Consider the following 26,515-nt stretch of genomic DNA (forward strand, 5'->3'; position numbering starts at 1 on the left):
TTCCAGTCCAGCTCTCTGCTGTGGCCCAGGAAGGCAGTGGAGGATGGCCCAAGTGCTTGGACCCTGTACCTGCATGGGAGACCAGGAGGAAGCACCTGGCTCCTGGCTTCGGATCAGCGCAGGTGCCAGCCATAGTGGCCATTTGGGGGATGAACCAATGGAAGGAAGACCTTTCTGTCTTTCCCTCACTAACTCTACCTGTCAAAAAAAAAAAAAAAAAAAAAGAGTCTCAGCCTTATATGAGGGTTGGTTCTCTCCTCCCCCACTTTGGCAGGCTCTCTTCTGGTGACTTTATGGTTCTAAGGTTTTAAGCTTCCAGCTTACCAAGACTGACAACACAGCTATCATGTCAACTTGTGTGCCTTACGTCGATGCTTTCCTGCTGTCTTTTGAGGAGTGTGTGTATGCGGAGGGTGGCTGGATAGTTCCCTTCCTTTCTTACCAGCTTAGTTATTCATTTGCAATCCATCCGCAATAGCTTCATGTTTTCAGCATAAATCGCTTCAGTTTTAAATGTCCTGTTGTGGGTCAGCAATATGTTTCTATGCTACCAACAGGAATAAACTGTGAAGTCCCTCTCACATTCCTTTTCCATCTGCCCCGTCTCTGCCCTCGCTCTTTCTTTTTTAGTTTTTCAGTCTTTGGGAGACTGGGTTTGAATTTCACTGCATTATTAATACTAAATATGAGCACCCTGTTAACTTATGAAACGTGAGAGGATGGATTATCTAGGGAGAGTCATGTCCTAACAGATAAAGGACCAATGAAATCTCAATGGACTTAAGTGAACTTTTATTTCCTTTATGATCCTGGGAACTCATGTGAATTTTAGTCCATGTTTGTACTAATTAAATTATTTTTCTGAGCATTCATTTATTTAACCCAGAAATATTTCAGTATGTTGGGCAGTTGGGGGGCGGGCAGCACAAAAGTGAGTAAGTGGTCATTCTTGAGAGATGGAATACAAACAAGGGGTTAAGTAAGGATGATTAATTTTGCTGGTGTGGGTGAGTATACGAGGTATGCAGCACAGAACAATGAACACTGGTTGGAGTGGGAAGAACCAAGGGAAGGCAATGCCCAGCAGGAGGTTAAGATGAGTCTTGCACCTCTAGCCATGAAAAAGATGACAAAATGACAAGACCGTCTGGTTGCATTATCCTTAAGATGGCACTATACACTCACAATTCCTTTATAATGAAAGACTACATAAAAATAACAACCTGAAATTTCACTGAAACCTTATCACATAAAGCGGCATGGACTTGGGGTATCCAAGACTATTCGAAGTGCTTTTGTACATTACTCTCATCTAATCTGTCCAATGACCTTAAGAGTCAGAGACAAGTTTTTGCCCCATTTAGCAGACTAGGACAAGGAATCAGAGAGGGGTTAAGTGACTTGCTGTCATCACATAGTGGCAGAGCCAGGATTTCAACTGAGTTGCTCCGAATCCAGACACCACGCACTGCATCACTCCGCTGTATTATCTCTATCTAGTACTCCACATGTTGAAAACACAGTGTCATTTTAATCACTGGTGGTAGCCCACTCCTCCGCTGTCCCCTGTCCCTGCGACTCTGGTTAAATTGCATGGGAACAAGATGTCCAGAGCCCAGGCTGTAGCCCTCACAGAGTGAGAGAAAACATCAAGGCACTGCTATGGAAGATTGTTGGGTCTCTGCTGGTTCTCACTGCTGTCCCCAGACTGCAATAAGGAGGTCACATCCCCCTTCCAGGCCTTCCCATAGCACGCTGGATACAGGACTGCATGGTGCTTAGCACTCTGGACTGGTTTATATCTCTATTTTCTGCACACAAATGTGAGCTTCATCGTAACCTCTATGCTCAGCCTAGTGCCGAGAGCATAGAATTCTCAAGAATTCTTTGTTCATATTAAATAAAGACCCTTTGAGGGGAAGGCAGTGGCTGTGGTGCAGCAGGTTAATGTCCTGGCCTGAAGTGCCAGCATCCCATATGGATGCCGGTTTGAGACCTGGCTGCTCCATTTCTGACCCAGCTCTCTGCTATGGCCTGGGAAAGCAGTGGAGGATGGCCCAAGTCCTTGGGCCCCTGCACCCGCGTGGGAGACCTGGAAGAAGCTCCTGGCTCCTGGCTTTGGATCAGCACAGCTCCGGCTGTTGCGACCAATTGGGGAGTGAACCATTGGATGGAAAGCCTCTCTCTCTCTCTGCCTCTCCTCTCTCTGTGTGTAATTCTGACTTTTAAATAAATAAGTAAACCTTAAAAAAAAAAAAAAAAAAGACCCTGGGAGGCAGGCAGCGGCTGCAGTGTGGGGTGGCTGACGGCAGAGCTGATGGAGCAGGTGGCACAATACACCGATGGCTTGCGGGACCGGAGCTGGGCCTTCAAGTATAAAGCTCCTGTCATTGAAAACCTAGGTGCTGCTTTAGACCAGTTTGATGCTATTGATTTTTCTGACAATGAGATCAGGAAACTGGATGGTTTTCCTTTATTGAGAAGATTGAAAACATTATTAGTGAGCAACAACAGACTATGCCGTATAGGCGAGGGGCTTGATCAGGTTCTGCCCTGTCTCAACAGAACTCATTCTCACCCACAACAGTCTTGCGGAACTGCGTGACCTGGACCCTTGGGCCTCGCTCAGATCTCTGACTTATCTAAGTATTCTAAGAAATCCTGTAACAAATAAGAAGCATTACAGATTTATGTAATTTACAAAATTCTACGGGTCAGAGTACTGGATTTCCAGAAACTGAAACTAAAAGAGCATCAGGAAGCAAAGAAAATGTTCAAGGGCACATGGGGCACAGCTTGCAAAGGATATTGGCAGAAGCAAAACTTGTATTCCAGGTGCTGGTTTGTCAACTGACAAAAAGAAAGGTGGGCCATCTCCAGGGGATGTCAAAGCGATAAAGGATGCTACAGCGAATGCATGGACTCTGGATGAAGTGGGGAGGTGAAAGGGGGGCTGCAGTCCAGTCAGATGCCTGGCAGAGAATCGAAGAGGAGATGGAAGAACACACGGTCACAAACAGATCCTGAGCAGTGTGGCCGGTGGGTGACAAGAAGGCTCTCGTCGGCCAGGTCTTGCTTTGTGAACCTGGAATAATAATAACCTTGCTTGTGTCGACATTGTTGAAATGCTGGAAACTGCTGCTGATAATTTTGTAATTAAATTTTGAAATCTAAATGTCAGTTTTCTACAAATCATAAAAATAAAGGCCACTCACTGTGAACAACAACAAAAAGGATCCTGCACCTGAGGCACTGCTTTGTCAATATCCTCTCCCTCCTTCTCCTCTGTATATAATTAATCTCTTTCTGGACAGAAAATTATAGGAGAGAGGGCAATCTGTGTGAGAATGAAGTTTGTGTTTGAAGCATTTGTGTGTTCAGGTGCTGCTGAGAATTGGAATAAATGCACACACTGGACTGAAATTGTTAAGAAACTCTATTAGCTGGTTTGCCTTCCTCTCGGGCGCTTCTCAACCTAAAAACCTGCACCATGTTTACCATCCTTCCTCACTTCCATCCATGTGAAATACAATTAACATAAATGTCAAGGGCAACGTGGAAAGGGAAGAGAAGCCCGGAAAACCTGGATCCTGCATAAATGAGGGAAGGTGAGATAATCAGTTTGCATGTTTCTTAGCAACAACCGGTAGTATTTACCTGTCTCCCTTCAGCCCTAAGTCAACACTCAACACTTCAACCCACATCTTCCCACCACCCACCCCTTTCCCCCAATTCCAAAGCTAGTATCCTAAGTAGTGTTCCTGATGATAATCTTCAGAGCAATTTTGGTAACTAATTAATCTTCATGCTAGAGGGATACTTAGAACCCAAGGCTAGAGTTTAAATAGGTTTTGGGGATGGAGTTGGTAGGAGAGCTGGAGGGTTCACGATGCAGGCTTGTGAGGACTGGAACCCAGGTTTGGCAGTGCAATAGACTCAAGTTCAAACACAGACCCTACACTATGGCTGCTCTTTGACAAATTTAGTTTCCCTATTTGTAAAACAAAAGTATCACTAGGATCTACCCCATGGTCTGTTGTCAGAATTAAACAAGGAAATTCATGAATTCATGCAAAATTGAAAAATATCTGAAAATAGCAAACATTCAACAAATATTAGCTATGATTATTGCTACAGATTTATGTCACCTGCCAGCAGACTGGTGAATGACTTCATTCACTCACCACCTAAGCCCCTTATCATACACCAGACACTGTCTTAGGTCCTGGAAACACAATCTTCACCCCTCTATTCAGCAAATATAACTGAATCTCTGAACAGGAATATTGCTTTGAAGGAATCGTGATACTTCACACGCTGTTGAATCAGTGAAGATCTTCAAATCTTCCTTCCCCAGTGTTTCAACTCTGTTTAGGGATTTCTCCTCTTTGCAGAATTAGTCACCATGAATAAAAAAGGTTTGATTCATGCAATTTTGTTTTATTGTAAAAGTTATTTTATTTGCTTTATAAACCTCAGGATATTCCTTTGAATAGTTAAATATTTTGTTTTCTAAGCAAAATGGCATTCAGAGAGGTAGCATGCTCTCAACAGGTTAATTTATAGGCTTTTACACTCTTGAATGGGAAAACTCCCAACTTGATGAGAACAGTGGACTTTGGGCCACACAAAGCACTTAATACATAGGAGCTCTGGGATTGGCAAGAGCTGAGTCTTAAGTTCTTTCACTAAACAGCGATGGCATCTTAAGGAATTTCTTTACTCGTCTAAGACTCAGTTTCCTTGTCCATGAATAGGGCTAGTAATATTTCTATCTCAGGGGAGTTGGAAAGATTAATTCATTCATTCACCAGTATGTTTTGTGGACAATCTACTACATACCAGGCATTTTCTGGGTCCAGAAAATACAACAGTAAATAAAACAGTAAAATCATTGTTCTCATGGAGTTTATGTTCTAATGAGATAAAATTTGGGAAAAAAATTTCAGAGAGTTTATGTGAAATGAGATTTTTTTAAAAACTTATTCTATCAATGCATGCAACATTTATGTTACAAATAAAAAAGGCTAAAAGAGGGGCCGGCATTTTTAAAAGGGGTAACAATTCGAGTCCTGGCTGCTCCACTTCTGATCCTGCTCTCTGCTATGGCCTGGAGAAGCAGTGGAAGATGGCCCAAGTCCTTGGACCCTTGCACCCATGTGGAAGACCTGGAAGAAGCTCCTGGCTCCTGGCTCTTGGCTCCTGGCTTCGGACTGGCCCAGCTCTGGCCATTGTGGCCATCTGGAGTGAACCAATGGATGGAAGATCTCTCTCTGCTTCTGCCTCTGCCTCTCTGTAGCTCTGCCTTTCAACTAAATAAATCTTTAATAATAAATAATAAATAAAATAAATAAATAAATAAATAAAGGCTAAAAAGCATTTCTCTATGACACAGTAGAGATTCAAATTAGACTATGTAGTTACTAAAGGAGATAATCCAATAAAGAAAAAAGCATAGAACTGCGTTAATTTCAAATGACTTTTTATTGGCTAATTTTATAATTCCATAAACAGCTGTTTGATGCACATATATACAATTTTCTAAACAAGTAAATAAAAAGCAGTAGTTTAGCATATCTGCTTAAATTCCTATTATTCAAAACCTTACCAAATCATTTATTATAAAAAATTTGTAAAATTGTTTATAAAAATTATTGGGTATGTGTTCATAAACATTTTCAAGCTTGCTTTACAAAAAAAGTGCAATTTCTATCCATGTGCTCATAGTGACTTTCAAAGGTAGTTCAAAGAGAAAAAAACAAAGGTAGCATTGCCTTGTAATACAGCATTAATTAATACTGACTTACCCTGGGACATTCATAAAAGACCTTTTGTTATCACATATGGTGAAAAGATTAAAAATTAACACTCCATTTCCATGAATAAAACATAGAAAATAAGACTTTATTTTCCCAGACTAACTTGTTAATGAAATACTGCATTCATTCTGCAGATATTACCGACACCCAGCATTATTTACTTCAAAAATATTTATGAAACTTGAAATTCAAAAAGAAGCTCACAAGCCCTACTCGCTTCCCAGTACATTCACTGAATGCAGCTCTGAGTGAGCACGTATCACTTCGATTGTGCCCTTTATTTGTGTACTTTAAAATGACTACAGCGTAGTACATTTATGTTTTTACCTGGTACCAAAATTTAGATGAAAGATGTATGCAAAACCAGCAGCCTGTACTTCTAGTAACAGTTGTCAAATGCAAAAAGAAACAAATAAAAAAAGCCCTGAGTCAGGATCATTTTGCACAAATAATGAAGAAGGGTGCTTCAAAGTCATTTTATAACTTATGAAACAGTTAAGGACTGTCCAGTATTCATTTGTTTTGCTTTCATTTTGACCAAAAAGAGGTATGACTTTTGCTTAGTCGGTCTAATTCAGATAATTTCTTAATATTCAATTTTATTCAAGTCCTCGGAATATCCTGATGACTGTTGAGCTGTATCTTCCATTTCTGTCGGGAGATAAACAGAAAATAATAGCTTTCTCTATCTTAGTTATGAAAATATTTGCATGCTATAGACTGAAAATGGATTTTTAATCCAATTATATATAATAAATATAATATAATATTGGAAACATATTATTACCTGCACAGGGTCCTGCCTGAAATTTCACATCATCGATGGCAATATCACTTCTTATTGACACCCCGCGAATGGCTTCAAAAATTATCTAAAAAAGAATGAAGTTTGGATTTAGAAACAGCATCATCTGATAAAATAGCAGTGGTCAGGTAGATTGAAGCTTTGTGAGCCTTTCCTTTCCCTTAGGGAAAAGGATGCAAAATTAAAAACGGAAATCTACATACTGAGAGAATATTTGGAATTTAAGGAAACACAACAAATTACTGCAGCCTTCGAGATTCAGGTTCCTTTCTCCTGGGGTCTCTGTAAGCTATTTCTCAGAAATACTTACCTAGAAATGCTCCCCGAGGGTGACCTGGTTCCCCACCCCCCACCAGCATCTGCCAACACTCCACCCACAGCTCCAATTTCCTTTGATACTGGTACTAGATGGTCCAATTTAATGTCGCTGATAATACTCATGTATGGACAGAAAACACAATAATGCAAAATATAATGGTTCACTTATCATGGTAAATCCACAACATCAAAGAGAGACAGTGCAGGGAGAAGCAGGAATTGTATTATGACTTAAGATTCTGAGAAGAAAATAACTGGTCAAATATTCAAAGGCTCACTGGTCAAAGGTTCTAGGAAAAACAGATTAATTTAAGCTCTAAGGCTGCCCCAATGATGGTTAATAACCTACTGAATATTCCATGGATGCTAGTGGGTAAAGAAAATTGTTCAAAAGACACATTCATTGCCTGTACTCATTTTATGAACAAATGGCTTCCCATTGAACTAGTTTATGATTTAAATTAAATTAAGAAAGCCCTTAAACCAATTTCATTTAGCTCCCCACATTAAATAAAAAATAAATTGAATAATTAATAAGGTTATGAAATTGGCTTGAAATTAATGACTCAAAAAAGCCTTAATGTCAGACATGTGGCAAAATAATATTAATAAAAATTCTAAGGACACAAGTTGTAAAGACCAATTTTAGGTGTCAATGGGACTAAGGAACACCCAGATAGCATCATCTCTGGATTAGCCTGTGAGGGTGCTTCTGGAAGAGATCTGCATTTGAGTCAGTGCACTGAATCAGGTCTCACCCAGTGTGGATAGGAACTATTCAGTCATGTCCTAGATAGTCAAGTCCTAGATAGAACAATAAGATAAAGGAAAAGCTAATTTGCTGTGATTGCTGGAGCTGAGACAGTCTTCTACTCTTGGACACCAGAACTCCAAGTTCTCTGACCTTTAAACTCTAGGACTTGGATGAGAAGTCCTGCTATCACTCTGTTCTTTGGCCTCATAGTAAGGGTCACAGCATTGGCTCCCCTTGTTTCCAGGCCTTGAACTTGGACTGAGTTACCCTATCAGGTTCCTTGGTTCTTTAGCCTCTATGATCACCAGACAATTTCCCCTCTTACTTATCAGCCTATCTGTATCTGATTGGCTCTATTTCTCCAGAGAAACCTGATGAACACACAACCCCAAATAAGAATCCATATCGGGGCTGGCACTGTGGCATAGTGGGTTAAGCTGCAGGCTGCATTGCTGGAATCCCATATGGGTACCAGTTCGAGTCCCAGCTGCTCCACTTCCAATCCAGCTCCCTGCTGATGGCCTGGGAAAGGAGTAGAAGATGGCCCAAGTCTTTGGGCCCCTGCACACACATGGGAGACCTGGAAGAAGCTCGTGGCTCCTGATTTTGTCCTGGCACAGTCCTGGCTGTTGCAGCCACTTGGGGAATGAGCCAGTGGATAGAAGATCGATCTCTTTGCCTCTCAAAAAATAAATAAATAAATCTTATTAAAAAATCCATATCAATGTCAAGGCGAGGGAAAGGATGTCCTAACACTCTATACAGGAGGACAGATCTAGATAGGAGGGCCAAAATGAAAGCATTTTGGTTTACTGAACAACAATAAAATCTGTTTTTTGACTCCCAGGTCTGCAATGGAAGCACAATACACAATACACAAGTCACCTGGAAACATTACATTCAGAAGAGTCTGTGATTTGGCCACTTGATGTCTTCAGTCTTCTCCCTTTTGAATGTCTTTAATACTTCAAGGAAGACCATTTTCTAGCATCATGCTCCCCCTGTGTAGTAACGTCTTTCCCACACTGATGTGTCTGTGTACTTCAGAACTAACCAATCTATTCTGCAGTATCTGTTGAACAAATACTTGTTTGTTTACAGAATAAACACAACAGATGTAGGGCTGTGTGCCCAAGAGCATTCACAGAGGTGCCAGGGGACACTTTGAGACTTCAGGAGCAACACCAATATTCAACATCTTGCAGATACTGTGTGACTACTAGTTCAAAACAATCCTGTTTCAACATTGCATTGACCTATATTCCTTTTGATAACATCATATCTTTAGAGAGCTGAGTTTTTGTTTTTGTTAGCTGCTGTATGGAGTTCCATATGAAGTTTAAATATCTATGTAAAGTGAAATGACTAAATCAAGCTAATTAACATATCCATCACTTCCCTTACTTGTCATGTTTATTTACCTATTTATTTGAGGGGAGCAGGAGAGGGAGGGAAGGAGAGGAAGAGATGGAGGGAGCGGGAGAGAAAGAGAGAGTACATGTGCTCCCATTCGCTGGTTCATTCCTCAAAGTCCCACAAGGGCTGTGGAAAAGCCAAGGCCAAGGATGGGAGCAAGGAACACAATCCAGGTCTTGCGTGTTGTGGGCAGGAACCCAATCAACTGAGCCATCAGTTACTCCCCAGGGTCTGCACTGGTAGGTGGCTGGAGTTAGGAGCCAGAAGTGGGTATTGTACTTCCATATGAGAGGCAGGCATCTCGATCACCATGTAAATCACCAGGCCAAACACTCACTCCCTTTCTTCATTTTTTGGTGCTGAGATATTTGAAATGTACTCTTAGTTATTTTGAAATAAACAATGCATTATTATGGATTACAGTCACCCTGCTGTGCAACAGAAATCAAAATTTATTCTCATTATTTTTTTTAAAAAGACTTATTTATTTCAAAGGCAGAGTGACAGAGAAGGAGAGCCAGAGAGAGATCTTCCATCCATGGGGTTCACTCCAAATGGGCCACAATAGCCAGGGTTGGGTTAGGCGGAAGCCAGGAGCCAGGAACCCCATCTGGGTCTCCCATGTGAGCAGCAGAGACCCAAGTACTTGAGCCATCATCCAGATGCAGCAGCAGAGAGCTGGATTGGAAGTGGAGCAGCCAGGAATATAACCAGGCACTCCAATATGGGATGCATGCATCCCAAGCTGGGCCTTAACTTGCTGCACCATGAAGCCTGGCCCATTCTTACTATGTGAAACTTCATAGCTCTTGACCCACAGTTTCTCATTCCTTCTCTCTGCATCCCTCCTTACCTTCCAACTCAGCCTCTTGTGCCTGTGATTCTACTCTGCTTTTATGAGCTCAGCTTGGTGTATCCTTATCACATGATCTCATGTGATGTATTTTTGGTTCACGTTTTCTGCCTCTCTCTTACCAAAACATACTCCAAACAAACGAGAACTTCATATGTTACATGCATGGCAATATCTTTAACACCTAGAAGAGCGAATGGTCAAAAATATTTCTTAACATAGATATTTTGCCTTTAAAACTACAGGAGCACAGTCTGGGTGGCTAAAATGGTAGAATACCAGTTCTGCCCTGGTGATAGGAATTAGAGAGTGGGGAAATTTCAGAGGCAACATATTTTTAGAAACAGTGATTATATCTTTTACATGTTGGCTCTTAAAACTCTACAAAAGCCTTTCACATCATTGGTCAATTGAACCCTCAGTCTAACTCCACATCAGCATGGCATGAATTCCTACCCTACTATGAGAATGTGGGAGTCAGCTGGCAGAGCATGAGGTCACCGGTGATCATGACCCTCAGCTGAATGAAGATAGCATGAAACTTCTATGGGTGAGGCATGTAGAGCAGTGGTTTAAGGTAAAAACCCAGGAACCAGGCAGCTCTGGGTCTGAGTTCTCACTCAATCACAGCCAACTGGACATTTACTTTTCTCCATCTATAAAATGGGGCCATAAAATTGACGTGGGGGCTTGTTTTCAGCACAGTGGTTAAGACAGCCCTTAGGATGCCTGCATCCCATATCAGAGGGCTTGGATTTGAGTCCCAGCTCTACTTTAAAAAAAATGATTTATTTGAAAGATAGCATGATAGGGCCGGCGCTGTGGCGCAGTAAGTTAAAGCCCCAGTCTGCAGTGCCAGCATCCCATATGGGTGCTGGATCGTGTCCTGGCTGCTCTACTTCTGATCCAGCTCTCTGCTATGGCCTGGGAAGGCAGTACAAGATGGCCCAACTCCTTGGGCCCCTCCACCCACATGGGAGACCTGGAAGAAGCTCCTGGCTCCTGGCTTTGGATCAGCACAGTTCTGGCTATCGCGGCCATTTGGAGAGTGAACCAGCAGATGGAGGACCTCTCTCTCTCTCTGTCTCTACCTTTCTCTGTAACTATGTCTTTCAAATAAATGAAATAAATCTCTATTAAAAAAAAAGATAGCATGATAGATGGAGACAGAAAGAAAGGAGAAAGAGACTGCTATCCTCTATCCAGTGGTTTACTCCCCAAATGGCTGCAACGGCTGTGGCTGCACCAGGTGGAAGCCAGGAGGCAGGAACTCCATCCAGGACTCCAACATAAGTGGCAGGGGTGCAAGCACTTGGGCCATCTTCTGCTGCCTTTCCAGGCATGTTATCAAGGAGCTGGATTGGAAGCAGAGCAGCTGGGACTTGATTCAGCACTATGATAGAGGATGCTGGCATTGTAAGTGGCAGCTTAACCTGTGGCACAATGCTGGCTTCCCAGCTCCATATCTAATTATAACTTCTTGCTAATGCACATCCTGGGAGGTAGCAGGTGATGGCTCAAGTACTTAGGTCCCTGCCACCACACGTGGAGACCTAGATTGAGTTCCAAGCTCTCCTGGCTTCATCCTGACCCAACCTCCTCAACTATTGTGGGCATTTGATATGAGGAGTGAACCAGCCATGGAAGATCTCATAGCCTGCCCTCTCTCTCTCTCCCCCTCCTCTTCTCCTCCCCTCCCTCCCCTCCCCCTCCCCTCCTCCTCTCTTTCTCCCTCTGTCTCTGTCTCTGCCTTTCAAATCCATTTTTTATAATTTGAAGAAAAGAGAGTGATAGAACTTACGTACAGCTCTTAGCATTGTAAGTGTCTGGCACATAAAAGTTGGCCGATCTATGTGCACAGGAGTGCTGTCTGCATTTTTTTAGAAACTGTGATGTTTGGGCACTACTAACTCAGTCTGGCCTCCCTGAAGTTGTTGGGGATCCCCGAGGGAATCACTATGCCCAGAGGAGAAGATTCCTACCTGTTCTGTTCTAAGCCAAAGGGGCCATCTGGAGTCTCCCTTCCAGACTGTGAGCTGGAAATCTCCAGGGCCTTCCTGCATCCTTTGAACTTCAACCCCCCAGGAGGCCACGCCAGATGCCTCTCTACTATGTACTCAGAAAACATTTCAAATGACCAGCTACCCAGCAAGTTCCCAGGGAGCAAAGCCCTGTGCCCAGACCCAGGGCTTAGATGCTGAGAGGCTGCTGTTCCCCAGAACTGACCTCTTGGAGCACGTGTGTGTGTGTCAGCCTTACTGGGGAGTTCCATCAGTGCTCAGGCACCATACCCAAAGAGACAGATTCATGTGGTCCAACACAGAGATTATCTGTAGCAGGTGAGACTGTCACCTGGAGAGTTTATCAAAACAAATCTCTGGGGCCCCCAGGATCCCTGGAGTGTCTGACTCAGTGGGTCTGAGGCAGGGCCTGAGAATCCGCATTTCAGGAATTGTTGACACTGCTGGTACCTGGGCCACACTTGGAGAGCCATGTGAAAGCAGTATCCTAACAGCTTAATAGTGTCAAGCAATCCTCTCCAAATGATGGTCAATTATGTTAGTACATTTCTGAATGATCCACTTGCCTTCTGCAGACAGATATTAAATCACTATCAAAATCATTCCTGGGACTCTCTGTTAATTTTCACTAAATTTCTCAACAATTTATATGTGCCACAATAAGAGTCTTTTTCTGGATAATGGTACTTCTTGCCTCTGTCATTTGCTCTTTATTTTTTTTTAAACTTCATATTTATTTATTTTTAGATTTTTATTTATTTATTTGAAAGAGCTACAGAAAGAGGTGGAGACAGAGAGAGAGGTCTTCCATCCACTGGTTCACTCCCCAAATGGCTGCAACAGCTGGAGCTGAGCCAATCAGAGGCCAGGAGCCAGGAGCTTCTTCAGGGACTCCTACATGGGTGCAGGGGCCCAAGGACTTGAGCCATCCTCTGTTGCTTTCCCAGGTGTATTAGCAGGGAGCTGGATGGGAAGTGGAGCATCCAGAGTCGAATTGGCATGCATATGGGTTGCCGGTGCTGTAGGCTTTAACCTGCTGTGCCACAGCCCTAGCCCCTCATTTTCTCTTTAATAATGTAGCACCCTGGGCGGCACTGCACCCTGGCCACCTGAACTCCGGCAGCTCCTGCCCATTTAGAAATACAGAAAACTACTTTTGGTTGTGGGGTTACGCAAACTAAAGCTCTTATTTTGGACACTAAAGCTCTTATTTTGGAAGATTTGGGCTTGGATCAGCAGTTAATGATTAAAGCTAAGGAGTGCCGGTCCAGGAGGTTGATCAGCATCTCCAAGGATGACGAGGAAGCGGGGTTTTTAATTGAGGTCATGCTTGAGAATTCTACAGAGCAATTGCAAGAACAGCCAGGCATTGGAAGGTTATCCCATGGAGCTTTCTAGAGTTTGGTTCATGGTAGGCAGTGGAACCTAGCAGCCATTAGATAAGCTGCCCTCTCAAACAGGTGGGCTGCTCTGCCTCGTGTACTGGAATCTAAATGTGATCTTTCCTGTTGGTTCCCAGATTCCCTCAAGATTGAGATTGTCTAGGATGGAGGTCTTCTACAGCTCACTGGAGAAGCCCTGTGGGGGATCTAGGGGCTTGGGTTCAAGACTCTCAGTTTCTTCTGCAACAGTGTAGTAATGCAGGCAGAGGCCTCAAACACTCATTCTGGGCTGGGTGTTCAGCCTAGCAGTTAAGACGCCAGTCAGCACACCACATCTCACACTGCAGTGCCCAAGTCTGACACCCTGCTCTGCCTTCTGCTTCCAGCTAACTGCTACTCTGGACCCTGGAAAGCCACAGTAGATGGCTCAAGTAATTGAATTCCTGCCACCCATTTAGGAGACCTGCATGGAGTTCCAGTTTCCTGCCTTGTGCTCCAACCAGTCCTATCAATTGTAGGATTTGGGGGAGTGAACCAGCAGATGGATGGGAGCACTCCTTTTGTTTCATTCTCTCTCTCTGCTTCTAAAACGAATGAATGAATGAATGAATAGGGTTTGAAGTTGACTCATCATTAACCTTCCTCCAACTCTTAGTTAAAAAAACAAAAAAACTTCACTCTGACCACTCACACTGTTAAAAGAGGCTTAAAACCAAAGCCCTCACACATATGTGGGTAATGAGTAAAAGCTTTAGTTCCAACAACTATTTAATTAATACCATACTCATTTAGAAGAAAGGAAGACTGCATTTTGGGGATTTGCAGGACACATGGAAATATGCTTACAGTCATAATGTGATACACTTACATCATTGAATCTCAAAAGAACAACCAATAACTTCATATATAAACACCCGAAGCTCTCTCTTCCCATCTAATTTCTCATTCACTGCTTAGATTTAATCTATAGACTAATTATGCTTGCTCTTAAACTAACCCTTCCCTTATCCATGACCCCGAAAAAGAACAAAGCATTCTCTTTAGCAGCAAGAAAAAGAAAGAATCCCAAGAAGCTTAGGTGCGTGGTTTCCTTTGCTTGATATTTCTCTTTGGCTCACCTGGTGTTGCCTCGCACAGCTGTATTCAACCAGTGCTCGTAGCCAAGAAATGCTCTGTTCACCTCTTCTTCTCCATAGCAGGGACTCCTCATGGCCTCCGTCCTTTTTCAAGTAAACACTCAGCAGCCCAGTCCCGGCTCCATACATGTGATAGAAAAAGGTCAAGCAGTGCTTTCCGGGGACACCTCGCAGAGGCCTGGACGAGAGGAGTGCTTTCTGTCCGTACACCATGTGGGAGGCCTCGATGTACATGTAGTAGCCTTCAGAGGAATGCAAAAGCAGGGAATTTTAAAAAGGACACAAATACTATTTTCTTCTTTCTACCCTGACACAGGATTTGGTAATTTTTGGGGAATATGTGTACTCCAAGAAGAATAAATCTATTGCAAAAATTAGGTCATCAAATGTTTTTAATCTAATGGCTTACCATTTAATATGGAAAAGGTAATTAATGTACCAGTGTTATGCCACTGATTTGGTGATTAATACATCAGAATTTTTCCTACTAATTCATGGAGAGTACTCTGAAGTTTGGGGCACTGGATGAAGGGAGATTTTGGTTTAGTTGGGGGACCTAGGGCCACGTCTTGACTGTAATATTTATTATCTGTGTGATCCTGGATGAATGAATTATGCTCCTGTACTAATACTCCTTATTTAAAAATAAAAGTTGATAATATCTGTGCCACAGGGTTCTGAGAATTAAATAATGTGTGACATATACCTGCAGGAAATTCAGTTTCCTGAAGTTTTGTTATGTCACTTTTTTTAGTCTTGAAAATGTATTCTTTAACATTTTAAAATTGCCTTTTCAGTTTTTATTTTCTACATTTATTATTGTTATTTTAAAAATGTGCTGATTTTAGGCAGCAGCAGGATTCATCTGCATATTAGTAAGACATTGGTGGCTGGAGCTGGCTTCCACTGGTTCCCCAGAGGCTACTGTGTGCACCCTTTTCCAGGCACAAGTGGCTTCACATTGGTAGCTTGAAGTGGACCATGATGGGAGTTTTTACACCATAATAATTACTGACAAATCTACCAATCAGCATCCCCTCCCCAAAGAGAGCCAGTTAGTGTGAAACAGTTGCTATCATGTCACTGAAATGACGCTATATATGAATAGTAACATGAGAGAGCCTTCCTAGAGTAATGTACTAGTAATACAATTCCATGTCCTTGGGATCCATTTTTAAAAAAGCCGTGAACTCTACATCAGTAGTCCTAACCTTTGATTACTTGTAAAAACTTGAAATTATCTCTGCTAGAAAAAAATTACACAAAAAATGTTTGCATGCGATTGTACTATCTTAGCTATAGTGTTGCTGACAACATGTTTGTGACCCTTCAAAAACCATACATTAAGGCTCCAACCCTCATGCAATAGCATTTGGAGATGAGACTTCTGGGAGGTAACTACGGTTAGATGAAGTCCTGAGGGTCAAAAAGAGGTTAGTGTCCTTGTAAGAAGAGACAGCAAACAGCTTGTCTTCTCTTTCTAGGTGTGCATATTCTGAGGAAAGGCCATGTGAGCCTGCAAGACAGTCACCACCTGCAGGCCAAGGAGAGGCCCTCCCCACGAACCGCATCCATTAGCACCTTGATCTTGAACTTTCCAGATTCCAGAACTGCGAGAAAGAAAATCCTATTGTTTAAGCCATCCAGTTTATGAGAGATTGCATGGTAGCCTGAGTGAACTAAAATATTTGGCAATATTGATTTTTTAAATGGTATAAAAATAATCTTTACAAAGTATCATGTCTCTCATTATTTCATTCAGAACCTAATGGCCAAATTAAGGAGGACATAAAGAGATTCAAAATAACACCTGCAAATGCAATAGCTTCATAGCACATCTTTCTTTAGTTGGATTTTTTTTTTGTTTTGTTTTATTTATTCAAAAGACAGAGTTACAGAGAGAGGTAGATACAGAGAGGGAGAGGTCTTCTATCTACTGGTTCACTTCCCAAATGGCCATAATGGCTGGAGCTGAGCCAATCAGAGGCCAGGAGCCAGGAGCTTCTTTTGGGCCTCACTAGACACTGAATCTGCTGCACCTTGGTCTTGGACTTCCCAGTTTCCAAAACTGGAAGAAATACATTTCTATTGTTTCTAAGCCATCTACTCTACCATAATTTGGTCCAGCAGCCTGAACAGACAATGACACAGCCTCTTCCTGAAACTTCTCCCCTTTCTAGTTGCCCAGGCTGGAAACCTGGGAGTCACACACCTTTCCTCTCCTTCTCTCGCTCTCCATACCCAGGCTCTCAGGAAGTCCTGTTAACTCTACCTTCAAAATACATCTAGAACCCAGTCACTAATACTCTCACTGCCTCCATTGCTACCACCCTGGTCTAAGCTACTCTCATTCCTCACTTGGATCACTGGAGATGCTTTCCAGCTGTCTCTCGGCTTCTATCTTTGCCCCCTACAATCCAACCTCAACAGTACCCGTGGTGATCTTTATAAAATGAAAGCTGTATCTTCCCACTCTGTTCAAAACTGTCCACTGGCTCAGCATTTCCGAGCAGAAGCTGAAGTCCTTTAGGACTCTGTCCAGTCTCCCACCTGCCCTCTTATTTCTGGTTTCTGTTATCTTGCTGGCCTGCTACATTTTTCCTTACTCATTCCGTGTATGTTGGCCACCCTGGCCTCTGGCAGGTTTGCTGCCACCTCGGGGCCTCTGCGTGCACCAATTGTGGTTCTTCCCTCAGATATTCTCATGTCTCACTCTCTTGCCTCTTCCAAGTGTTTGCTCAGATATTACCTTTCTCAGTAGGCCCATTTGGACAACACTATTTTAAATTGCAGATTCCCTCCGCAGTACTCTTCATCCCTAAGCTCCAAGTTATTATGTTTTTCCATAGCATTGAATTGCCTCACTAACATACTATATAACCGTGTATGTGTGTGTGTGTGTTGTTTTCCCCCTCTAGAATGGACAAAGGTAGAGATTCCTCCTTCTTTAGTTCACTGCCATGTCCCCAGTCATTGAACAGTGTTTGAAGCATAGTAAATGCTCAATAAATATTTCTCAAGTGGATGAATGAATGCATTTTCTTTCACAGCTTGAAGCCAAGGTCACTCCAAGTGTGTGAGGTTCTTGGCCATAATACATGTGCTTCACCAGAATGCACCAAGGCAAAACTAGAGCAAATCCAAATTTTGATGAACTTAAAGTCTTGTCACAGCAAATGCCCTCAGGCTAGCTCCACATCATCTGATGTATTTACGGATTTTTCTAAATAAACTCACATAAGACAATCCTTTACCTTTATTCTTTCATGATGAGAAAATAGCTATACAAGAAGCACATTCATCAATGAAAGGAACCTTTATTGGACTTTCTATTTTTTAGCATTTTATAACTTAAGTTAGGTCCAATGTAAGAAATGACAGATGTATTATCCTAGCACGGGATATGCTTAATTTAATTCCATGGAAAATAAGGCTGCAGCATGAAACCGATTATGGCATGTGACCTAATTATGTACAAAGGAATCCCATGCTACCTTATATATTGGCACAGTGGACTGAAATAATACAATAGTACATATTTAAGCTAAAAATTTTTCTCCAAAAATATTTTTAAAAAATTTATGTATTTGAAAGGCAGAACAACACACACACAGAGACACACAGAGAGATTGATCGATCGATTGGTTGGTTGATTTTATCTGTTGATTCACTCCCACTCCCCAGATGGCCACAACAGCAAGAGCTGGGCCACACAGAAGTCAGGAGCCTGAGCTCCAGTGGATGCCTTTCTGGGGCACTGACACAAGTCTATTTTTTTTTTTTTAATTAAGTAATTTTGGCCTTTGCAAACTTCCTTGAGGTCATCATACGTATTTTGAGCACAGAAGTTCTGTGGGCAAAACCCATGTAGAGTTATCTAGGCTAATATCCCTAACTAAAAATAGTTGTAACAAATTTGTCAACTGCTCAGAATTTGCCTCTCTGATGCACAAATTATTCCTCTTGATTATCAGGTTTTTTCTTCATAAGACACTTCCTTGTCCCAGAAAAGATCAGAGAAGCGTGGAGGGCCAGTGGGCCTCACGTGTGTTTAGCACACAGAGGAAAGCCTTGAGTGTTGACAAGTTTTGCCACATTACAGCTCAAGCACGGTCTGGCTCAGCAAACAAAAACTCTGGATGGGTGCCAAGCGGCGCAGCACTGCCAGTTCAGACTGGCTCATGGGTCCCTCTCAGAGGGATTATTAACCAGAGAAAACAAGCTACTTTCCTCTGTGGGTCATTGTTTGGCATTCAGGATGGGGGTTCCCAGGGATCTACCGGGTGATCAGAGCCCCACCTGTTCTTTGCACAGCAACTGTGATGTGTTGAGAGCCACAGATACACACTGCAGCCTTGATTCTGAATTGGGAAGCAGCTGTTAATCCCGTCTGGGGCTCTTTTTGCAAGGCTGGGAAGGAGCCCCAGCAGCCTGCAGGAAAAGGCTGTGAGGAATGAACAGCTAGCTGCATTCAAGTGAGCTCCGAAAGGATTCCTACTAACCATAGCGGGAAAAGACAGCAACATGCTGGGAAGAAAAGTGGAGAAAGATGTCTCTTAAAAATTGCTCTTTTCTCTACTTTTAAATGATTTTAAAAACTTGTCATACGTGGGGAGTTAATATTTGAGTATGGAATTTCAGTTTGGGAAGATGGAAAAAGTGTTGCCAAACAATGTGAATGAAGTTAGTGCCACTGCATTATGCTTTTACATCTGAAACGGGGTAAAATGGGGTCAAGACTCTGTTTGTGACACCCACACCAGAGTACCTCAGTTTAATACCGGGCTGTGCTCCTGATGGCAGCTTCTTGCTAATGCCGACTGCACAGAGCAGCAGCGATGGCTCAAAGTGATTGATTCCACTGCCTACGTCCAAGACCTGCATTGAGTTCCTGGGTCCTAGCATTAGCCTAGACCCAGCCCTGGCCTTTTAGAACACTTGAGGAGTGAACCAGCAGATGGGAGCTTTCTCTGTCACATCGTCTGTTTTTCTCTTCCTCTCAAATAAGTAAATAGAAAAAATTTTTAAATCAAATGGTTAAAATTTTGTTATGTATAACTTACTTCAATTTTTTAGAAAAGATTTATTTATTTGAAAGGCAGAGTTATGGGAGAGAGGAATAGATAGATAGATAGGTAGGTAGACAGACAGACAGATAGATAGATAGATAGATAATTCAAGTGGTTGATCTTCCATCTACTGGTTCACTCCCCAAATGGCTGCCACATCTCAGGGCTGGGCCAGAACTTCATCTGTATCTCTAACATGGGTGCAGGGTCCCAAGGACTTGGGCCATCTTCTGCTGCTTTCCCGGGCATATCATCAGGGGGCTGGATTGGAAGTAAAGTAACTGGGACTCAAAGTTACATGGGCTGCCAGCATTGTAGGTAGTGGCTAAACCCACAGTCCAGTAATGCTGCTCCATCCCCATTTTTTTTTTTTTATAAAAGACTTGTCATAAGGTTAAGGCATGTGGCACAGCAGTTAGTATACCACTTGGGACACCTACACCCACATTAGAGTGCCTAGTTCAAGCTCTGGCCCTGTTTCCAATCCCTTGAAAGACAACAGTATTTGGGCCTTTGCCACCATGTGGGAGACGCAGACAGAGTTCCTGACTCCTTCAGCCCTGCCTAGCCCTAGCTGTTGTAGGCATTTGAGAAGTGAATGAGTGGATGGAAGAATTCTCTCATTTCTGTCTCTGTCTCTCTCCCCGCCTTTCACATCCGAGACATTGAAGAAGCTGGTTATGGAAACCTTCTGTGTGTAAGCAAAGAGTGGCAATACCAGATACTAGGATGATGAATAAATTACAGTAAGACTGAAGGACGCTGGAGGAGGTAACGAACTGTAGCTAATTTTCAGCTGGTTACAAACTAGCTGGGATGCATCATTATAAGTCTGGATGTCAACTGCCAACATTCTTAAAAGATAAGTATTCAAGATAGACTACTATTAAATTTCACCTTTGTAACTACCACATTGAAAATATAGCTTTGAAATTCTTTCATCTAGCAGCACATTTTTATACTAAATTTCATCATTACATATCTTATTAAATTATTGCTATTTCAACCACACAAGAAAGGAATTTTCTTGGAAATGAAGACTTCTACCTTCATTTAGGTGCATGTTAGAAGAGAATATAAGCCGGCGCCGCGGCTCAATAGGCTAATCCTCCACCTAGTGGCGCCAGCACATGGGGTTCTAGTCCCGGTCGGGGTGCCGGATTCTTTCCCGGTTGCCCCTCTTCCAGGCCAGCTCTCTGCTGTGGCCCAGGAAGGCAGTGGAGGATGACCCAAGTGCTTGGGCCCTGCACCCCATGGGAGACCAGGAGAAGCACCTGGCTCCTGCCTTTGGATCAACGCGGTGTGCCGGCCGCAGCGCGCCAGCCGTGGCAGCCATTGGAGGGTGAACCAACGGCAAAAGGAAGACCTTTCTCTCTGACTCTCTTTCTCACTATCCACTCTGCCTGTCAAAAAAAAAAAAAAAGAGAGAGAGCGAATATAATTTTCAGAAAAGGATTTACTGAAATACTGAACTGTACCACAAAAGAAAAGGATATTCTCTGGAAATTGTTAAGAACATTAGCAGCTTTTCTGGGATACAGTAGATGGGAGGAGAGAGGACTGTGTGACTTATCTATTCACTTGGTGGACTTGGTGGGTAAGGAAATTTTACTATTGATGGCATTTTCTCACTGATTAGATAGTTATCTGTTGATTTGTTTATTCCATTATCATTGACTCCAGGTCATCTACAACAAATGTTTACGAAGAATTCTGACACTTTAGCATCAAATAAATGTCAATAAAATCTCAATGGCCAATAAAACCTTGGAAACTGGTGATGACTCATCTTTCTTGTCTTATAAACATTAAGCATCTGCTGCAGGAAACTTTATGATTCTGCCAGAAAATTACTAAGTAGCTATGGCAGGAAGTAGACAGGCAACCACTGCAAAGTCCATCCCCCCTTGTTGCAAGTCACCATCTGTGTGTCACAAACACTTTAATTATTTCACAGAAGCCAAATGGTGAGGCTAGATTTCTTTTCTTTGTTGCTCCACTGAAATGATTTTTCTACAAGTGTTTCCCAAATTCTAGTCATACAAATGCCACCTTCATAGTTTTGCCTATCCACATACTACTGTACTGTTCTTCATTTAGTATTTTCACTTAAATAGATTTCATTTTATTACTTAAATACATTGATTCAAAAAGGAAATTTGAAAATAGAAAGCTACCTGTTAAGATGTGAAATAATGGTGTTGATATACTGGTTAATATTTTTCTTTTTTTTAATTAAAGTTTTATTTATTTGTGTGGAATACAGAGATAGAGAGAGAGAGACCTTCCGTCTCTTGGTTCAATCCCTAAATGGTCTCAACAGCCAGGCCAAAACCAGGAGAGAGCAGCTTCGTCTGGGTTTCCCACATGGGTGCAGGGACCCAAAGACTGGGACCATCTTCTGCTGTTTTCCCAGGTGCATTTGCAGGGAGCTGCATCGGAAATGGGCAGCCTATTGGGGATGCTGGTATTGCAGGTGGCAGCTTAACCAGCTATGTGTCACAATACTGGTCCCAGTATTTTTCTTATACATGAATATTACCACCAAATTTTAAAATAATTCAATGTATTTCCTACTTGAATTACCTCGTGGTAGATGTAATGTACTTTGGGAAATAATGCTTTAATGTTTTCTATTAAACCTTCTGATTTTTACGAAGTCCTTTTACTTGTAGTCATAAGTCATGATTTTCTATTCTAGAGAAGCACAAATGACATAAAACAATGAGTCCAGGAAAGTATCCAGGAGATAAACAACAGCTTTTGTAAAAGATTCATTGATTACAAAAACAGTAATGCCATTCATTTTAGTGGTGCTTATATAACAAGTCTCTTCACAAATAAAATCTCAAATCTCAGTTAGCCATCACAGGAACCTTAAGAGATTATTATCATTGTTATCTTTGTCTTATGTACAAGGACATTCAGATTCAGAAGAATTGTATAACCAGGTTCCAGGTTCTGTAGGTAGCTGTGGGGAGCAACTGGGAGCAACTGGGACTAGACTAAGTTACTGGAATTAAGACTTATTCTATGCATCTGCTCTCCCACAATATGGCGCTGGGAGAGGAGAAAACAGCTTCTACACAGCTGCCTCCAGTTCAACCAATAAACAGCAGGACCTGCTCCTGATTGGAGGAGAGCAGCGTACTCGGCGTTGTGGGTAGCAGAGTTGGGATTGGTGGAAGAGGACTATAAAGGAGGAGAGAGACAACATGCACCAGGAACATCTAAGGGGAACATCTATCTGAAGGAACACCTGTGCAGCCCCCGAGAGAGCCGGCCGGCGGTGTGCCGCTCCCCCGCGGAAGTGGGGAAAGTGGCTAGGGGGAACCGCCCTTCCACGGAGGTGGAAGGGATGGTAGCCAACCTGGGAAGAACCAGCAGCAAATCCGGGAAGGGCCGAGCAGACAAAAGAACAGCGCAGGGTCCTGTGTCGTTCCTCCACGAAGACGGGGAGCGACAGTAGCAAGTGACAGGGACAGCTTATTGTTAATACATTGATCTTTCCTCCGAACTATATCATGCTACAGTCTAGAATTTGGAAAGATTTACAGCATAGCAGTTGGTAAATTGGGAACCGTAGCTCCCTTAGAGTTGCTACATATTATGTTTGATTTTGATTGACATACCTCTTGATACCTGATATATTTACGATGAGGCTTTTTTGAGCTCTTTTTATTTAATGGACCTATACTGACCAATCATTTAATGTGTTTGTCTATAAAACAAGTTTATATGCCTCTCCTCTTTCTTTTGGCTCCCTATAAGCATTCTTCCAAGTGCAGATTAAGAGGTTACAGGAATGGGAAATGAAAAGCAAGAATGCAGTCTACAAGCACAGATAAATCTTTTCAAAGTCCCAGAATGCATCACATTAATTCAAAAAGGGTTCTGTGGCCACTGGCCCCAGACAAATGCCCTGCAGTCATCAAGGAGAAAGATACTGTGTTGCTGGTCCTGAGAATGAGTCTGTTAGTATGTGTAGGACAGGAAGCTCTGCCATTTTTGTATCCTGCCATCATGTATTTCCTATATTGAACAGCATACATAGAAAAGGTTGTTGGGACCAAATGCAATAAGTCAGCAGTACAGGTAATAGGAGATTTCCTTTTTGGATGTCATTTCATTATTGTTTAAATTGCACATTTAATCACAGGCCAGCTTCTTGTTTGCTATCCCATGATCCAAGCAGCTAACAACCAAAAGTCCTGTGAATGGGTTTCAGGGTTTTAATATCTGAAACACATGTGTTACCTTAACTGATCTACAAGATCCTGTCTCCAGCATCCTAAAAATCTATAAATTAATATTGATTTTATGAGCCAATTAAATTTTTATATTATGTTAAAATATATCACTTGTTGAGAAATTTCAGTGACATTCAGCAACATTACATTTACTATATATGTCACCCTTTTTTTTTTTTCAAATGAGGTTATTGTCAAAGTGACTTTGTGGTAACTGGCTATAAAAAGCATTGACAGCACTTTATTGCTATGATAGTTAACAGAGATTCTTTGCTTGACTGAACTTTAGTCAGGCTCCTAAATTTCTTCCTAAGGCCATATGTGCACATTCTTATAAAATTCCATTTTAGCATGGACTCTAATTCAACCTAGGAGACCCTCTCACCCTTATCATATGACTACCCTTGATATGTGATCAAATTTCTCATCTTCCACAAGACACCTGATCACCCTGGCCTGTCTTCAGCAAAGATCCCTTCTCCTGGACGTTACCTCTTAGTAATTTTCCATCTTCTGACCCTCATGAAACTCTTTGATTCTAAATGCCCATTTGTTCATTCCATGTTAAAAGTTGAGCCCGATCTCTCTCCCACTAGTAACTCCCACTGTAGTGGTTCCTATACCTGTCACAATGGTCTTGAATAGTCTATCTTACCATGTTTTAACAAGTATCACTAAATAATTTTTTTCTTTAACATTATTGTTATTTACTCAAGATGGAAAGTTCTAGAGGGAAAGAAGTAGAACATGACATGTTATCTTGGGAAATATACACTAAATGTCTATATAAGTGTAAATTTTAATATTCTCCTCCTAATACTCCCCTGCCAAAGAATGGACACCTTGCATTATCATAACCTCAGATCCAGTAAGACCTTGGGTAGAACTCTTAGAAAATATTAGCAAAAGAATACAGTTGTAAGAGGCCAGAGACACAAAGCTCTCATTCAAAACATTATGATTGGTTGGTTTGTAGTATAGAAGAGCAAAATGCCTTCAAATTTTGATTATAATAATCATGTTCTTAAATAAATCATTCTTGATAATAAGATACCAGAGATGTCCCTTTTTGGCTATATTGATAAACCCATAGAAGATCTACACTCTGTTGAGAAGACATAGGAAAAAATGGATTTTTTTTTGAACAAAGAAAACATCTGCTTTGAAACTATCAGAGAGCTTCCAAGCAGCAAGAACTTGATGGACCTAAGATCTCAGAGCAAACAGAAGGAAGATCAATGAAATGAGCTCAACATTCTTCATGCTGCTTTCCCTTCGAGGCACTGCCCTGCTTGTTTCAGAAGCTAAGTCAATGGCAGCTGTCAAGTGGTAGAGGCACCAACAAATCTCCATGGGTTGGGAAGACAGTAACTGGAGCTGAGGACTAGCAAAGCAGCCAGGGCTTTGAGGGCCACGTTTTGGGGAAAACGGAGCACAGAAAAGAGAGCCCATCACTTGGCCATGGGGTGTTTGCCACATTCTTAACTTGTACAGGCTAAGAATCCAGGAAGCCAAATGCAACACAAAACGGCAATTTCAGCAATCTTATCAGTGAAAGTCACAGAACCTGAAGTTTAGGACATTCTGAGGAGCACCCCAGAGCATATTCTTGGGGAACCGGAGAGAGACTCAGACAAAGCGAACTAGAACACTGCCTCAAGTTAGCTCAGTTCTGATTCGACTGGAGTGACCTGCTCCACTCTGGTCACCTGTTTGCAAATAGGTTGACTCCCCTCTGGAGGAAAACACCAAAGGCGCCCTAGAATTCTTTATCCACAATATCTGGTGTTCAATCAAATTCATCGGACATTTCAGGAAACAAAACCTAAGTTAGGGGCTGGGAACAGACAACAGAAACAGAACTTTTGGTTACCCACAAAAGGAGTTAGCACATAAGGGCTGTAAAGTCAGTATCATTAACAATTTAGAAAAAGGAGTACTAATATGTTCCAGAAAATAGATGGTAGAATGGAAAATTTCACCAAAGAACTCAAATCTACTGAAAAGTGAAAAATACAGAGCCTTAGGCATGGAGAAGGGACCTCTGAAAATCTGCTCCCCTGTAAGAGCACTGAGGATACTGTCAACAAGGGTCTAAACCAACTTTTTCAGAACTCTGGAAATTAAAGGCTTGCAACAATCCAACAGTGTTTACTCAAGGAAAAAAAAAATAACCGAAATTTGCAAAGAATAGTGTAGTCTTCACTTGCCCTAACCCCATACCCATCTCTCTTACTGTAATAGAATCAGAAACCAATAGCTTTATGAATAAGGTATCTGTGAATAAACAGTAGCCCAGCAGCCACTGGAAGGGACAGAACAGGTCTGAAGCAACCCAAAAGCCCCATTCCCAGATAAGTGGCATTATTTGACTTGTTTGGCAGATTAACTGAAAAGCTCTATTCGTAGGGCCTGTTTTTATTTAATGTATGATGATCTAGTGATTCCAACAGAACACAATAATGACATTTATTGTGTGCCTTCTCTGAGTTTTTCTCCTTTTAATTTTTTAAAAAGTGTTTATTTACTTTAGTCTACTTGAAAAGGGGAGAGAGAGAGAGAGAGAGAGAGAGAGAGAGAATCTTCTATCTGCTGGTTCACTCCCCAAATGGCCACAACAGCCAAGGTTGTGACAAGCCAAAGCCAGGAGCCTAGAACTCCAACCAGATTTCCCATGCAGGTGGCAGGGGCC

The 26,515-nt window shown here is 42.0% G+C and overlaps 1 protein-coding gene and 1 pseudogene across 2 annotated transcripts in view; one reads left to right on the plus strand and one right to left on the minus strand.

Moving 5' to 3' along the window:
- The first annotated feature begins 1,259 nt into the window (after positions 1-1,259).
- Positions 1,260-3,094, plus strand: LOC100358314 (U2 small nuclear ribonucleoprotein A' pseudogene; annotated as a pseudogene).
- Positions 3,095-5,465: 2,371 nt separating this feature from the next.
- Positions 5,466-26,515, minus strand: part of MAMDC2 (MAM domain containing 2) — a 177,610-nt gene continuing 156,560 nt past the window's right edge. For both annotated transcript variants that reach the window (XR_011379575.1, XM_002708194.5), the window contains exons 12-14: positions 14,487-14,746; positions 6,607-6,691; positions 5,466-6,470 (exon numbers count right to left, since the gene is read on the minus strand). Coding sequence is in view for 1 of the 2 variants with exons in the window: in XM_002708194.5 (XP_002708240.3) it covers positions 6,406-6,470; positions 6,607-6,691; positions 14,487-14,746 (410 nt within the window). In the remaining variant the exon portion in view is untranslated. The remainder of the gene's footprint in view (positions 6,471-6,606; positions 6,692-14,486; positions 14,747-26,515) is intronic.

Source organism: Oryctolagus cuniculus, chromosome 1, assembly GCF_964237555.1.
Source record: "Oryctolagus cuniculus chromosome 1, mOryCun1.1, whole genome shotgun sequence".
NCBI lineage: Eukaryota > Metazoa > Chordata > Mammalia > Lagomorpha > Leporidae > Oryctolagus > Oryctolagus cuniculus.